Source organism: Petaurus breviceps, unplaced genomic scaffold (genome assembly GCF_028583685.1).
Source record: "Petaurus breviceps papuanus isolate PSGF00001 unplaced genomic scaffold, PetGlider_PUasm1.0 174, whole genome shotgun sequence".
Taxonomy (NCBI): domain Eukaryota; kingdom Metazoa; phylum Chordata; class Mammalia; order Diprotodontia; family Petauridae; genus Petaurus; species Petaurus breviceps.
The window spans coordinates 36,807,908-36,823,797 of record NW_027185761.1 but is presented as its reverse complement, the minus strand read 5'-3'; the positions used below and the strand labels follow the sequence as shown (position 1 = coordinate 36,823,797).

The 15,890-nt window shown below is 35.9% G+C and overlaps 1 protein-coding gene across 5 annotated transcripts in view; it reads left to right on the top strand.

Annotated features, from left to right (window-relative positions):
* CHL1 (cell adhesion molecule L1 like) overlaps positions 1-15,890 on the top strand; it is a 279,616-nt gene that overhangs the window by 167,851 nt on the left and 95,875 nt on the right. For all 5 annotated transcript variants that reach the window (XM_069084078.1, XM_069084075.1, XM_069084080.1 and 2 more), the window contains one exon: positions 4,144-4,334. In XM_069084078.1, the coding sequence (XP_068940179.1) occupies positions 4,144-4,334 (191 nt within the window). The remainder of the gene's footprint in view (positions 1-4,143; positions 4,335-15,890) is intronic.

Below are 15,890 nucleotides of genomic sequence, written 5' to 3'. Positions count from 1 at the left end.
GCTGTCTCTCTCTGTCTCTCTGTCTCTGTCTCTCACTGTCTCTCTCTGTCTCTCTCTTGCTGTCTCTCTGTCTCTCTCTCTTGCTGTCTCTCTGTCTCTCTGTCTCTGTCTGTCTCTGTCTCTCTCGCTGTCTCTCTCTCTCTCTGTCTCTCTCTCTTGCTGTCTCTCTCTCTGTCTCTCTCTGTCTCTGTCTTTCTCAACTTAAAGCCTTCTACAACCTGGCCCTAACCTTTGTACAGTCTTCTCCCTCGATTTTCTGCAACTCAGTGAAACTGGTCTTCTTTGCTGGATCCCATGTGCAATAGCCCATCTTCCTTCTCCGTACCTCATGCTGATTGCCCATACACATTCCTTGAAAGTACTTCCTCCTCCTGCTTGTCCTTGTTTTTCTGTCTAAGAGGACTAGGCCATCAGGGCTATGACACCATGAGATGAAAGTGAATGGGATTTAAGTGAGGGAGGGCTGTGCCTCCTTTTCTCCTCCTGAGACATCTGCATCTGGTGCCAAGATACCGATCCGGATAACTGGAGATAGCCTGGCATTCAGTGGCTTTTAAGCTAAGGTCTTTAAGAGGTCTCAGTTTGACTGAGGCAACAATCAGTGATTAAAGCTAGATAAGAAATGCAGCAGTAAATGACCTCTTTATAAAGGTTAAAAAAAAAAAAAACCCAAACCCTCAATCTGGGAGAGGAAAACCCTCAGGGCTTCTGGCCAAAAAAAAAAAATAAATCAGTTCTACATGCTTTCAGAGCCAATCAGGGCCCAAACCATGACTGAGTCAGACTTGGCCTGAGAAATCACTTTCTTCTTACCTTCACTTCATAATATCTGTCTCCTTCTTGATGGCTGAGCTCAACCACCATCTTCTGCATGAAGCCTTTCCTGATCCTCTTAATCACTAATGCCATCCCTCCCAAACTTTGTATTTATTCACTTGCATATGTTTTATTAATCAGTTTTATCCTTTATATATACCTGTTTCCATCAGTCTTTTAGTTACTTACAAGTACAGACTCTTCGAAACTTTGTATGTCTAATATAGTGCCTGGAAATTATTAGCTGCTTAGCAAATAATTGATTAGTTGATTGTTTGAAGTCCACTTTAAAATAATTCTGTTTTTAAAAAAATCTAATTTATATAGCATTTCTTCAGAAATGCATATAGTGAATAAATTCATACACTGGGACATCTAAATCACAAGATGACAATATCTGAGACCTGGAAGGGACATTAGAGATCATTTCATATAACTTTCTCATTTTACAGATGATCAGACTCATGACTTCCTATCCATCTAAGAAAGACACATCCTTAATGAAAATTGATCATTTGACAGTATGTTAAACATTCTCTGGGAGATATTATACCCCGATTATGTTTTCAACACCCCTTAAATCATATTTTGATTAACTCAATGGAACATTAAATATTAACTCTGCTGTGTGTAATGTCTGTTCTTAATAGAAAATGAACAAAATTAAAACTTTAGCAATTTTAATGGTAATAATCCAATGCTATTCTTTATTTCTTCATGACCTTTACTTTTCATGAGGGCCCATTCATCTGTTCATTGATTCAGCTAGAATTTCTTGAATACCTGCTTCTTACATAGAGCTCTGGGTTAAATACACAGATAAATAAATCAAAGAGATATATGATTTTTTTTTCTCACCTCCAGAATACTAGTTTAGTTTAACAGACAACAAATATATTAAACTTTTAAAAAATATTTCAAGGCACTTATGATTTCTAAAATAAGTGAGTCTAATAGTGATTTTCCAGGGTATGGTGCAATGACCTTTGAAGGATTCACATACCTGGAGGTAAAAAGTAAGAGTATTTTAGGCTGCAGGAGCAGGTGGTGCAAAGACAGGGAGATGGAAATGAACATGGAAGACATGATGTACATTGGCCAATTGTCAGCAAAACTCATTTAAAAGAGGAACTGGGGTTAAATTCAGCCAAGACTTTTTGCACTATTGTTACTAAAAGGCTGCTAGAGGGAGTTTTGAGGTGAAGGGAGTGTATCCAAAGATACATATTTCCATCAGTTCTAAGTACTGAGACTCACAAAGTAACAACAGGAATGAATTCACAAAACCAGGTAGGCAAGCCAGCATGGGATAATAGATGTAAGAAAGTTGTAGCCATGGGCCAGAGGAGGAAGTCTCAACATATTGAGGGCGCATGAGAGGACCAGAATCAGCAGTAGATTGACCAGATTGATCTAGATAGGCATGAAGATCCAGTGATGGAGAGTAGGCAGCTGGGAAACAGCCATGAACAGAAGTCCAGGCAGAGAAATGGACAGTTTTCAAGAGATCTAGAATTAGGGAGTTGAGACCAGTGTAGATTATAACTTAATGACAGAGATTCAGTTCTAGGGAAAACTTGAGAACAAGGTTAGATCCTAGTTCTGTTAGAATGGGCAGAGTATCAATGCAGGGACTTAATGTGGAAGAAGATTAAAGCTTTATCACTGTTCCTAGATTCTAAGGCTTTGGATATGGCCACAGTGAACAAAGGAAAACACTCCTTGTCAGACCCAGAGTACATTATTAGAGCAAGACCAGCCACCAAACAGATTTGTCATTGAGCACCTATGATATGGAAGTGTGTGTGTATATTATGTGTTTGTTTATGTATGCATGTATATACATATATGAGATATGTATGTATATACATATATGAGATATGTATGTATTATATATACATATATGAGATATATACATAAAAAGTTATATATAAAATGCAGATATGATATATAAACATATATTGTATAGGAATTTACAGTGATATCTATATGTAGACATGAATATATACATACATATACATATATATAGGGTATGTGTATATGTGTGTGCATGAGTAATAAAAGGTAGTTCATGTTATAAGGGATAGAGAAATGGATAGGCCTTAAAGTCAGGAAGACCTGAGTTCAGTACTGCTGCTTCATGCATATTGTCTGCATGGCATTGGGCAAAAATATTCAACAGGTTCTGTTCAACTCTTTATTTTCTTAAATTGCAAAACAGTTCCAAGGTCATATTGGTAAATGGAGTTTCCTCATCTCAGATTTTTCTCCCTGTACTAATGAAATATAGACATAGCTCAGTGCTACGGCTGCCTTCCCTCCTTGTCCCTTGGGCTGTTCCAGGTCAGGCCACTGAAACTACTTGGGAACACTGCACCGAATCTGGTTCCTACACAGTGCAGGTATAAGGACCCAGAGAGGTCATAGCCAGAGGTTATAACTTGAAATGACTTTATCAGTTGTTTAATATCAAATCTACCTAGTGACTGGTCTTGCTCTGACCATAAATTTTTTTAGTGAAAAGCATTGTTCACTGGGACTGAATGTACTATGTTGGGCCCTAGCCCTTGTGATTGAGTTCTCGTTGTGCCCCATGCCTACATCTTTGCCTTGGTACTTCCATCAAGACTGGATTCTCACTTGTTTTTAATAATCATCACTCAAAAACCAAACAAAACTGAAAGTCAGCCCCTGAATCATAATGTACGTGATACAAGTTCTTATTTGTAGATAGATAGATATAGAGATATGTAGACACAGATATAGACAGATGTAGATATATATGAAGATATAGATGTATATACATATATATGTATATATTATAAAAATATATAGCTTACCTATATCTAATCTATATCCATGTATCTCTATCTTAGTCTCTATAAATCATTATCCATATAAATCTCATATTCATATAAATTTTATCAAGTCCTTTTCATTTCATTTGTAACAACTCACCACATGCTTCATTATGTCTCTCAAAAGTCCCCACTGGGGTGGCCAGGTGGCTCAGCAAGTAAGAGCACCAGCCCTAGTGTCAGGATGACCTGGGGATCAAATCCGGGCTCAGATACTTAGCACCACACCCAGAAATAACTGGCCGTGTAACCTTGAGCAAGTTACTTAACGCCAATTGCTTTAAAAAAAAAAAGTCCCCCACTAAACATTCTGCAGTGTATAGAGACTCTCATTTGTATTCTGTTCACTGGATATATTTTGTCATTTTTTACAGACTTCTCTATCACGAGATGCTGTATTTTTTTTTTAATTCAAGCATAATTTTGTAATTTCCCATTCTTTTAATTTCACATTCACTTTATCTTTCAGGTTTCATTGGACTAAGAATGAGGAGCAGTTTAGTCTCTTCTCTGATCCACGGATAGTTTCATCTAATAACACAGGCACATTCAAGATCCTAAATGAGGGGCACATCACTCACTTTCAAGGGAAATACCGCTGCTTCGCTTCTAATGAATTAGGAACAGCCATGTCACAAGAAATCGAGTTCATAGTGCCAAGTAAGTCTCTCAAAGTAAAACACGTTTGCTTGATTTTTTTTTGTGGTGGAGGTTAGTTATTTTTAATAAGCATCATTATCTCATGTGTTTCTATGGTTATCTCTAACGAATACTTAAGTGGTTCTGCTGCCAGGAATATCCATGAGGGGTTGAGCTGGGTATTTGTAGTCAGGAAAAGTTTAGAAGGAAGTGAAAGACAAAATTTCTGTTATCTCAAAGCAGAGATCTCCCATATCTATACCAAAAAGTAGCTAATATCCCTTGTGATGGTGATGTGGTTTGTTTATGTAGCTAGACAGCACAGTAGATGGAACCCTGGACATGGAGTTAGGAAGATCTCAATTCAAATCTGGCCTCAGACACTTACTAGCTTATTTGACCCTGGCCAAGTTGCTTAATTTCTGTTTGCCTCATTTTCCTCTGCATAAAATGAGGAAAATAATAGCATCCATTTCACAGGATTGTTGTGAGGATAAAACAATATAATAGGATTGTTGTGAGGATAAAATAATATAATATTTGTAAAATAAAAAGTCTGTCTAACAGTGCCTCAAATGTAGTAGGTGCCATATAAATATTTATCCCCATCTGTTCCCTTCTCTTACAGGTCTAAGACTCAGGGCTATTAATCTCTTTCAGTAATCCCATAACTGGATGATCAACAACCTCTCATCAAACATTTATTTAGTGCCTTCTATGTTCCAGGAACATAGGATCTGGGGCTACAAAGGCAGAGAAGGAAAATTTGCCTACTCATAAAAAGTACTTTCTACTGCGGATGAGACCCAAGCCTAGAGCTGTGGTTATGGAGAGAAGGGAGTTTTATAGCAAAGAAATAATTGTCAAGATCTGGTTGAAGAAATTGTAATTAAGAGCTTTGAAATATACTCATATCTAAGAAGGAAGAATTAAGAACCCAGCATTTGTAGAAATAATTTAAGACAGAATGTACTTTTGCAGTTAAGAGATTAGGGATTGAACTTTAATTATATAAGACAAATTAATTGTATAATTGCCTTCTCTCTGTGGAAAGAGATGAAGTAATGAATTAAACAGACTTCCAATGAATCATTTCCAGTCTCCTACATGATTTATTTCCCCCTACAAAGTATTACCAGATGTGTGTAGGTGTATCTCTGTACGTAGGGGTACCAAACACTGGGTACCATATTTAAAGAGAGACATAAGCTGTACTGTGTATGTATGAGTACAACCAGGGTCAGGTGTGGACTGAGCAGCATGTGCTACAAGGTGATTAACTGGTAGAAAAGAATATTTAAGGAGAACATAACAGTAATTGCTTATCTTTATATAGCACTTTATGGTTTATAAAACAATTTTGTTATTGTTCAGTCATGTCCCATTCTATGTGACCCCATTTTTTTCTGGTTAGGCATTCAGGGTTAAGGTAACATAGCTAGGAAGTTTTTGAGGATAGATTTGAACTCAGATCTTCCTGACTCCAGGCTGGGCACTCTCTCCACTGTGCCACCTAGCTGCCTGCATTTTGGGGTTTTCTCAGGAAACATACTGGAATGCTGTGTTATATCCTCCTTCAGCTCATTTTTCAGTTGCAGAACTAAGTCAAACAGGATAAAGTGACTGTCCCAGGACCATGGAGCTGGTAAATTTTCTGAGCCTAGATTTGAACTTGTGAAGATTAGTCTTTCTAATCCCAATTCTATGCTCTATCCACTGTGGCAACACACATATATTACCTTACTTGATACTTATGACTACCCTGTGAGGTAGTTCCTTATTGGCATTTTGTAGATAAAGAAATCATACCTCACAGAGATTCAATGAATGTCCAAAGGTCACACAACTGTTAAATGATTATGGCTGTATGAAAACTCAGATCTAACTGGCTCCAAGTCTAGCATTCTATCCAAAATACCTATGTGCATTTCTCCAAATATTTGAAATTTATCACAGGAGAAAATAATAATTCATATTAATATGGCATTTTGTAATTTCAACATTTTTCCCCCTCACAATAATTCTATCAGATAAGTAATATTACCATGAATACTATTGTATTGATTAGGCATAAAGTATTTACTCAAAACATTTTTAACAGACTAACAATTTTCAATATCACCTTCTATTGTGATGATTGACCCCATTTCCCATCCCACCCTCATCATTATAGAACCACAATAGGGCAACTTGGAGCTGTGAGACATTTTATGTATTTCTTTGTCTTATGAGTTGTAATAGTCAAAAAATCCAGACCCAATCATTCAGTCTTTTACTGGTATGCCTTTTAGTACTTGACTAGGCTGATCACAAAAGTATTAGCACAACAAATTATATGAAAGATATCTGTAAAGAGAACGTGAAGGGAAAAGGATAGAGTTCAGTCACCTCGTGGAAATTACTGAAAAGCTTGCATCGGAAGTCTCATAATATGAAGAATCCTTAAGGAATGCCCCCAGCATGGTAGATAGGCTCCCTGTGGAGGATTTATGGGACAACATGAGTGAGGCACAGGATTAGAGGCTATGGATGGATAGTTTGTGATAGGAGCAGGGGATGGGGGAGGGGAGGACTTAAATTGGTAAAATTACAAATTCATTGAGTTGATGAAATATTACAATAACACAATGTCATCTTGAATGTCATAATAAACAAAAAAATCCACAACATAAGATAAAAAAAAACAATGAGAAATCCTACTCGTGAATCTGACCAAAAAAAAAAGTGTATCCTTTCCCGCAGGAGAAAAAGAAAGAAAAAAAAAGATGCATAATTCTAATGTGAGCACTACCTCCTAAGACAGATGTAAACTTATTATCATAGTGATGGGGGGTATAATAGCATACGGTTCTTATTGCCTGTTATACGCAAATGAGCCAAAGAAGATCCATTTGCTTAGCTGATACATGCAACTTTGAGATTTGAGTGTTTAATTAAGGCAAGGGTGGTTGCTTTCATTTGTCAGAGCCTGTGAATGGCCACAGTGAAATGTGCTGAGTGGGCTGTCCTTCCTTAGCATGAAGTCATTGAGAGCTCTTGGGCTGGAAGAAAGAGCGGCCTTATTTCTCTTTTGTCCTAAGCAGATTGATGGAGTACCATGCAGGAAACGGGAATAAATTAACTCTATTTACAGGGGAACATTGGACCCAGGACTGTTACAGCCTGTAAGCCCAATAACACATATTCACCACGATGAGGGGCGGGCTATTAGCAATTTGCCAAGCTTATTCAAGCAGAGTCTCTCACACTCAAAAGCACACCAGGCCATCTCAGTAACAGAACAAGAAGTCAAAATATATAATGTTCTTCTGCAAGAAGGTTATCCAAATGATGTCAATAATAGGAAAGTCCTTTATCAGTGGATAGAGGTTGCTACTAGCTACACATAGCCCTTCTAAGATAGACTCCAGATAAGTCAGTTCAATTCAGGTTTTTATCAACGGCAAGTTGATCTGGTAGAGCCTAATTGTGGTTTATTTATTCAGTCATGTCTGATTCTTTCTTACCTCATGGACCACAGCTTACCAATACCATTCATGGTGGTTTTCTTTGCAAAGATACTGTAATGGTTTGCCATTAAGGCAGACAGAGGTTAAGTGACTTGCCCAGGGTCACAAAACTAGTAGTATCTGAGGTCAGATTTGAACTCTGTTTCCAGGTCCAGTGCTCTATCCACTGTGCTGTCCCTCTGTTAGAACCTTGGGTAAGGGGAAAACTGAAATAGTTCCTTACCTCAAAAACTTATGTTCTACTAGATAATAATGAATATATAGGCTAGATATAGATGGTTAAGGGAATTGGAAATCAATCTAAGTATAATAGATATAGAATTGGAAGGAATCTTAGAGGTCATCTAGTCAAACCCCTTTAGTTTATTGATGTGGAATTGTGGACCAAAGAGGTTAAGTGATTTGCATAAAATCCCAGCATAGTAAACAGAAGAGCCAAGATTCTAACACTAGTCTTCTCATTATAAATCCAACATATTCTATATTTTGCTATATAATTTCCAAGATCTACCACACCAAGTTTTCCCATTTGATCTCCTATTCAGATACTATCTAGGCCTAACCCTACTTAAATTCAGATTACAGACAGGACCAGGTTTATTCATAGATGTTAAAATTAACCTCACATACAAATAGAAATATTGAACATTGTAGCTCTGAGTAGCTACAGAAAATTAGAATCAGGAGGTGAACTAATTATTGTGACTCAGGTTTGCTGGATTGAGTGGAATGTTTAGAGACTGGAGGTGGAGGGAACATTTAGAAGACTACTGCAGTGATACTGACACAATAATGAAGATGTGAAGCAGTGTGCTGGAAACGAGAATGAAAGCCGGTAAATCCCATATCAGGCCCTTATGACATACGTGATCCAGGATAAGGCACTGCTCTATCTCTGTCTCAGTTATCTCATCTGAAAAATGGGAATAATCATAACACTTACCTTGTGGAGTTGCTATGAGGACCAAATGAGGTATTTGTGAAGTATTTTGCCAACTTTACAACACGTAAATGTATATGTATATAATAATAATGTGTATAATAATATATAAATTTATATTATTTATATTATTATATTAAATAATAAATGAGTAATAATAAATGTATAATTTATATAATAATATAACTATATTATATATTTATAACATTATATTTTATTGTAAATGCTATTATCATCATTACCATCATTTATTATTACCATTATTAATATGTAATATTCCTGGGCTCCAGTAACTCCCGCTTTCCTCTAAGTTATAGTACAGACTCCTTATAAAAGTCACATATAATCTGGCACCAAGCTTTCTTTGTAGACTAGACTCATGTTTCTCTCCTTTTACTCTTATCATTCATGCCCATAAAACTCCTTATTACACTTCCTATATAACTACTTTCCATTTCTGTGCTTGATGCTTTTTTTTAAATTTTTCTTTTGATTTTTTGGAAGGGGGGAAAGGTAGGGCAATTGGGGTTGTGACTTGCCCAAGGTCACATGGCTAGTTTTTGTGTTAAGTGTCTGAGGTCGGATTTGAACTCAGGTCCTCCTGACTCCAGGGCCAGTGCTCTATTCACTGCGCCACCTAGCTGCCCTATCTTTGGTGCTTTTTCACAGTCTGTTCCCCATGTTTCGCATGAAATCTCTCCCTAATTCTACTTCTTAACAGTCTTGCTTTAAAAGTCCCTCCTTACTTCCAAATCTCAGCTTCAAACTCAGTTCAGGAAGACCTTGATGTAAGTCTTTCCTTTTTTTTTTTTTTTTAAAGCAATTGGGGTTAAGTAACTTGCTCAAGGTTACACGGCCAGGTGTTTCTGGGTGGGTGCTAAGTGTCTGAGCCCGGGATTCGATCTCCAGGTCATCCCAACACTGGAGCCAGTGCTCTTACTCACTGTGCTACCTGGCCGCCCCAGATGTAAGTCTTTCCTAATCTGATACTGCTACCCTTGGCCTGCCTCCGACTGAAATAATGTTGTCCCTATCATCTATACATTTTCTACTTACATTTAAGTGTGCTTTTGATGTATTCACTTAATTTTTTTGAGGACAAAGTCTGTTTTGCATTTGTCTTTGTTTTCTGAGAGGAAACAGCAACTAGAAAAGTGACTTAAGTGGGTACTTAATCAATTCCTGTCGATTCACTGATTTATTGACTTCCGTGTGAAAGACCATGGTGAATAATACAATGATTCAGTCACTTAGTAGATTCACAGAAACAATTGCTTCATTAACTAGGGAATTTTCGGTCATGGTAGAAAGCAGAAGTAGGCATAGAGGAAGTCAGTTGATTTATTTCTTTGCTTCATTTCTTGTCAACTCTGGAGATGGACCTACTGAAGAAGAAGAAAAAGTTGGTATTGCTTAGAAAGGACAGACAAAATATCTCATTAGGAGGGGAAAAACCGAATTGAACAAAAAAAGCAAACAAATGAACAAACAAAGAAACCCAATCTACCCTCCAAGGAATCAACAAACTTTAAGTGACTTCAGAGAAATCTAATCCGTTTAAATTAAAGATAAAGAAAAGGAGGTTCACAAAAGTAAAATAAGTCTGTACAGTGGAAAACATGTCTGGCTTTGGAGACAGAAACCATAGTTCAAGCCCAGTTTCTAGAATTTACAAGTTTATAACTATGGTCAAGTCATTCATACACTGAGGTCCTTTGTTTATTTGTTTCATCATTTAAATGTGGCTAGTCTTACTAGCATTGGCTGTTTCACAGTATTACTTTCAGGAAGGTACTTTCCAAACTGTAATGTACTATAAAATGTGACATTATTATGTCCGAGGCATGAGAGCTGTTTTTACAATCCTATTTCAATTTGATTTCTATTATACAATGCTACCACCAAAAATAAATGATAAGAGACAACAAACACTTACTAAGGGTTTACCATGCCAGCTAAGTGATAACAAAAATCAAAACAGACGCTTCCATCAAGGAGGTTACATTTGAAGGAGGGAAGAAAACATGTAAAAGGGAGTTGAAAATCTGGGAAGAGAAGGTACTCATATAACTATGGGACAGTAACATAACTGGGGGAGCAGTGTAGCACGGCAAACCTAAGCCTGACCCTGTAATGGAGGCCCTGGAAGGACTCTACAAGTGGGATAAGAGTGAGAAAATCCTAGTCCTAGAAAGAAGTTAGAGCTGGGGAAAACAAAACAAAACACAAAAATAACAGCAAAAAATGCCTAAAACATATTTTTAGCAAAGTAAACCTTTTTAGAAAAAAAATGTGATAGCCCTTTCTTGACACATAGAGTCAATATTTCTGTAAACAAAGCTGAAAGAATTAAGAAGGTTTATCTTAAATCCAGTAAGACTTTTTTTTTCTGGAAAAAACTTTCAACTAGCTTTCTAACCTTTTTTCAAAGACCTGCTTTATCTTTACATCTCTAATTCTGGGGATAAGAAAAATAGATTCCTATGAAATTATAGTAACATCAACAGTTGCACATATGGATAAGAGAAACTCTTTTTCTCTTAATTTTTAATAGAATAACCTTCAGAACCTACACTGTGAATGGATCTACATGTCATATACACATTTCAAATTGTTGTGAGTGACACTTTTAACATCATGATAAATTTAGACGTAAGACTGACCTTAGACGTCATCTAGTCCAACTTCTCATTTTACTGATGAAGAAACTGAGAACCAGAGACTTTAAGTCATTTGTCCAAGATTTCTGGAGAATTAAGAGGCAAAATATGATTTGAATCCAGGTTCTTTGATTTCAGATGAGTCTCTTGCCACTATACCCCAATATCTTGCATTTGTTGAATTAATAGTACTGAATTTCTGTGTAAAGATGATATACCCAACATTTATTTCTGTTTTATAAAATATATTGTATTCCTTGTGTAAAATCAGTCATTGATTCAGTCATTCTCAAGTGACCACAAGTCTTAATCTTGCTTGACTTTGGGGAGGGTGATTCTATAGAAGAGGGCAATATGCATGTGCTCTTATCATATCTCCTTAGCCCTAATTCCACCTCCTCACAATTGATCCAGTCAAAATACCTTTCCTGTTACATGGAAGACTCTCATTCCTATCTATAAATACAAGTGTTTCCTTTAGTCAAGACTGGTCCAGCAGGCTTACCCACCAATACTTTTCTATATTGGTATATTATAAGAAAACAAAAACAAACAAAAAAATGCTTTTAATTTTTTTTTTCTTTTTGAGTTTTGTTCTCTATATCAAGGGCAAAGACCTAAATGAAGAATTTTCCTTTTAACAGCTGATTCTCTAGGGAAGATAGATACAATAGTCACCAGGCCTGGGATAAAGAGTTCAAATCTGGCCTTAGGTACAACCTTGCTATGTGATACTGGGCAACTAATTTAACCTATCTCAGCCTCAGTTTCCTTGCCCATAAAATAGGAATAATAGCATCTACCTCTCAGGGTTGTTGTTATGATCAAATGTGATAAAAATTGCAAAGCATTTAACATAGGGCATGGCACATAGTAAGCACTTTTAAATGTTTATTATATTATTATTTATAAGAACATAATAATTAAGGACTCAATTGGATCCATGCTCTCATTCATACAAATGTTTCCTCAACTTAATACAGTTGAAAACTAAACTATGCTAACTCATTCTATGGATTCTTGGCCATCGCTTTCTATCAGTTTGATGTGGAGGGGAGAAGGTCCACCCAACAAACTGGTAAATTTCCTTTCTTTCTCCTGATACCACCAGATGCTACTGAAGTGTAAAGTCTGTCTATCAATGTTTTAGGTTTCTTTTGGCCAAGTGCACAACCAATCTTTTCCCTCACTTCTACATTTCCTTGATGGAATTCTTTCTTATGTTTCTTTTTTTTCTGGTAATCCCGCTGACAAATAATGTGTTATAATCTTTTCACACCCACCATATGCCTTTCAGTTATCCTCTCATAATCAGTTCTTCCAAGATAGTTATGTTGACTGACTTGTCAACATTATTACCATAGCTAACACTTATTTAAAGATTGCAATTAAACATTTTACATACATTCCATTAGTAACTCTTTGAGATAGGCATTATAAATGCCTATTATTATCTCTAGTTTATAGGTGAAGAAATTGAGACTCACAAGGATTAAATGGCTTATTTTGGATCACATAGATATCATCTTTAAAACACAGGTCTCTTCTAACTTTATGTCCAGCACCCTTGTATGTACTTATACTATATCACTGAATTTATGGCAATCACCACAATAATTTGAATAAGGATTACTTTCACAATTTCTAGGAGATCAAAAATGAGAATTTAGATTAATTAGAAATGAGATATGATCAGTTCTTCCTACCCATTTAAGTCACGACATGTAATAGCAAAATCTTCTCTAAATGAGTGATTATAAAGCAAATCAGAATCTTTATATAAGAGAGGAAAAGGAGAAAATGTATACAAGAGGTAGCTCAATGAGAAGGATATTCTTTACTGTCACCAGAAGTTAAGAGGTATCCTATAATCTGAGTCAAGATTAGAGTGATAATACAGCAGCTCCCAAAACGGATTCCCACTTTTCCCTTTGTAGTGGAGGAATCTGTCCTCTGATAAGCATTATGGTTGTTCTCTAGATTTTTCCCCCCATGGTGGTTATTGGTAGGGAAGTGTGGATCAGCTCTAATTCCCATGATCAGATTTATACTTTGGGATTTTTGAATACTGAAATTGTTTTAGAGGTATAAATAATAAAGAAAAATAGAAATGTCAAGAGACTCTTGTCTCTTGGCAAGAGTCATGCCATGGCTGACTTGGTATATGCTATTATGATTCTCAGAGAGATACATACCTACATTTTGTGGTCTTGTCTAGTTTTCTGAGAAATACTTACCAAATATGATGATGAAGTAATACAAAGGATAAAATGTTAAAGTCTGCTCATGACCTGAATTCCTCATTTAACCCTCATCCCATCTGTGGTACTGTGTACTCCAAAGTACATTTTACCAGATTTTTCTAACTCCAAATCCATCTCTTTCCTTTGGGTCAACTAGCTGCCATTGATTTCCTTAATTATGGGACACACAGCCAATATGTATTTGAGGATTATTCAGTCTCACTAATCATAATCCTTCCTCAAACCCTTCCATTGGCATAGCATTGAGGAACCCAAGGTCACCTTTATGCTATGATGAAAAATGAATATTGAGGATGAGAATATGTGGAGGATATTGGATATATACATATAGCATAATATTCAAATACATTCACATATAAACACACATGTACATGTATGTCATACATGTACAAATATGTATGTTTATGTGTAGACAGAGATGCATTCATATGAGAAGGTCTGTGAGTTCATTCTTGTAGTGAACTACTTAGGTAGATGTAGAGGAAACCAAAGTCTACCCATGCAGAGGAGAATCTACTCTGCAAATTATAGTCTTTGAGAATTGCCGGAGATCCTGAGAGCTGAAAATGGCTTGCTTTGAGTTACATATAGCACATGTCAGAGGAAGGAACAGAACCTATGTCTTTACTGACTCTGGCACTGGCCCACTGGTTATGAGGTCATCATCCGTGCTTTAATTTCTTTTCATATATTTCTTTAATTGTGAATTTAAATCATATTTTGAATTTTAACTTAAATAAATGCTACAAAAAGCATTTAATAATAACTTCAGAAACCAAAGATAATCAGAGCAAATGTTCACTTTCACTTATTTTTTCTAGCCTTGAAGTTAAAACTGTTACTGTAAGTTTCAGAAAAAAAGAATTAAATACAATTTGATTTAACTTGTGATTCTTTTTACTTTTTACTGACAGTAGAAAACAAAAATAAATATAAGACCTTCACAAGTGATTTTTTGACATGTTTTGCAAAGACTCTCTAAACATTTTCCTTCAAATTTTAGTAAAAAAATTGTCTTATTTTTAATTCTCAGTTTCCTCTTCAAATGTTGTGAAAGCTTTCCATGTTTCATGCTTTCCTTAGATAAAACATCTCTGCAAATGCACAGACACACACACACACAGGACTTTGCTTAAAGCTTAATGGATCACATTTCAAAATACATACCATTCTACTTGACAAATTCTAACCATTTCTCCTTTCAGGCAGGTAATTGAGGTCTAATAATTTTTCATCTTCAGATATAGACAAATCTGAAGTATATGATTCATTGATATTTTCATGAAAGAAACCGAATAATGACCCCTATATTTTTCTCTTCATTTTAATTAACCTTTGTGTTTTGTTAGTGTTCATGTAATTATATTTCAAATCAATTCAACATTGATTAGTCACCTAATATATGCACAGAAGTATGTTAGTGGCTAAGGACACAAAGACTAATAAAGACAGTCTTTTGACTTTTAAGTACTAATAATTCCATGAGGCATTAAAGGTATATACTTAATGCATATTAAACAAAATAATTCAATAGTTTAAATGATATCACTAAAATGTGAAAATCTCTCACTACCTCCATAGCAGTAACTGATAGTAACCAAATTCACAGATTGCCCTGGAAGCTTCGAGTTAACTTCTCTTACCCAGTTTTTGCTGTTCCCATGAACTTTTATTCAGGAAATTGATAAGTATGAGCTGGTCTTTTTTTTTTTTTTGCATAAGCGACATTGAATTAAGATACTGTACTTCTTATCTATTGATGCTGAACATTTTGTCAATCAATAGATCTTACTGCTATTGATTTAGTTTGTTTTAAAATTGATACCATCATAGATTTGGAATTGGAACAAAATTTTGAGGCCTTCTAATGTAATTTTGTTCAGTAGTTTCAGTTGTCTCTGACTCTTTGACTGCATTTGGGTTTTTTTTTTTTGGCATAGATACTTGAGTGGTTTGCCATTTCCTTCTCCAACTCATTTTACAGAAGAGGAAACTGAGGTAAACAAGGCTAAGTTACTTGCCTGGGGTCACACAGCTAGAAAGTGTCTGCCCAGTGTTCTATCCACTGGTCTACCTAGCTGCCCTCTAATGTAAAATTTCAGCTTTTTACATTAAAGAGGTACATTACATTAAAAATGTAAAAAAAATTACATTAGACTTTAGACCCATTCCTTATTATTCTGTGGACTGAGAGACACTTAAAG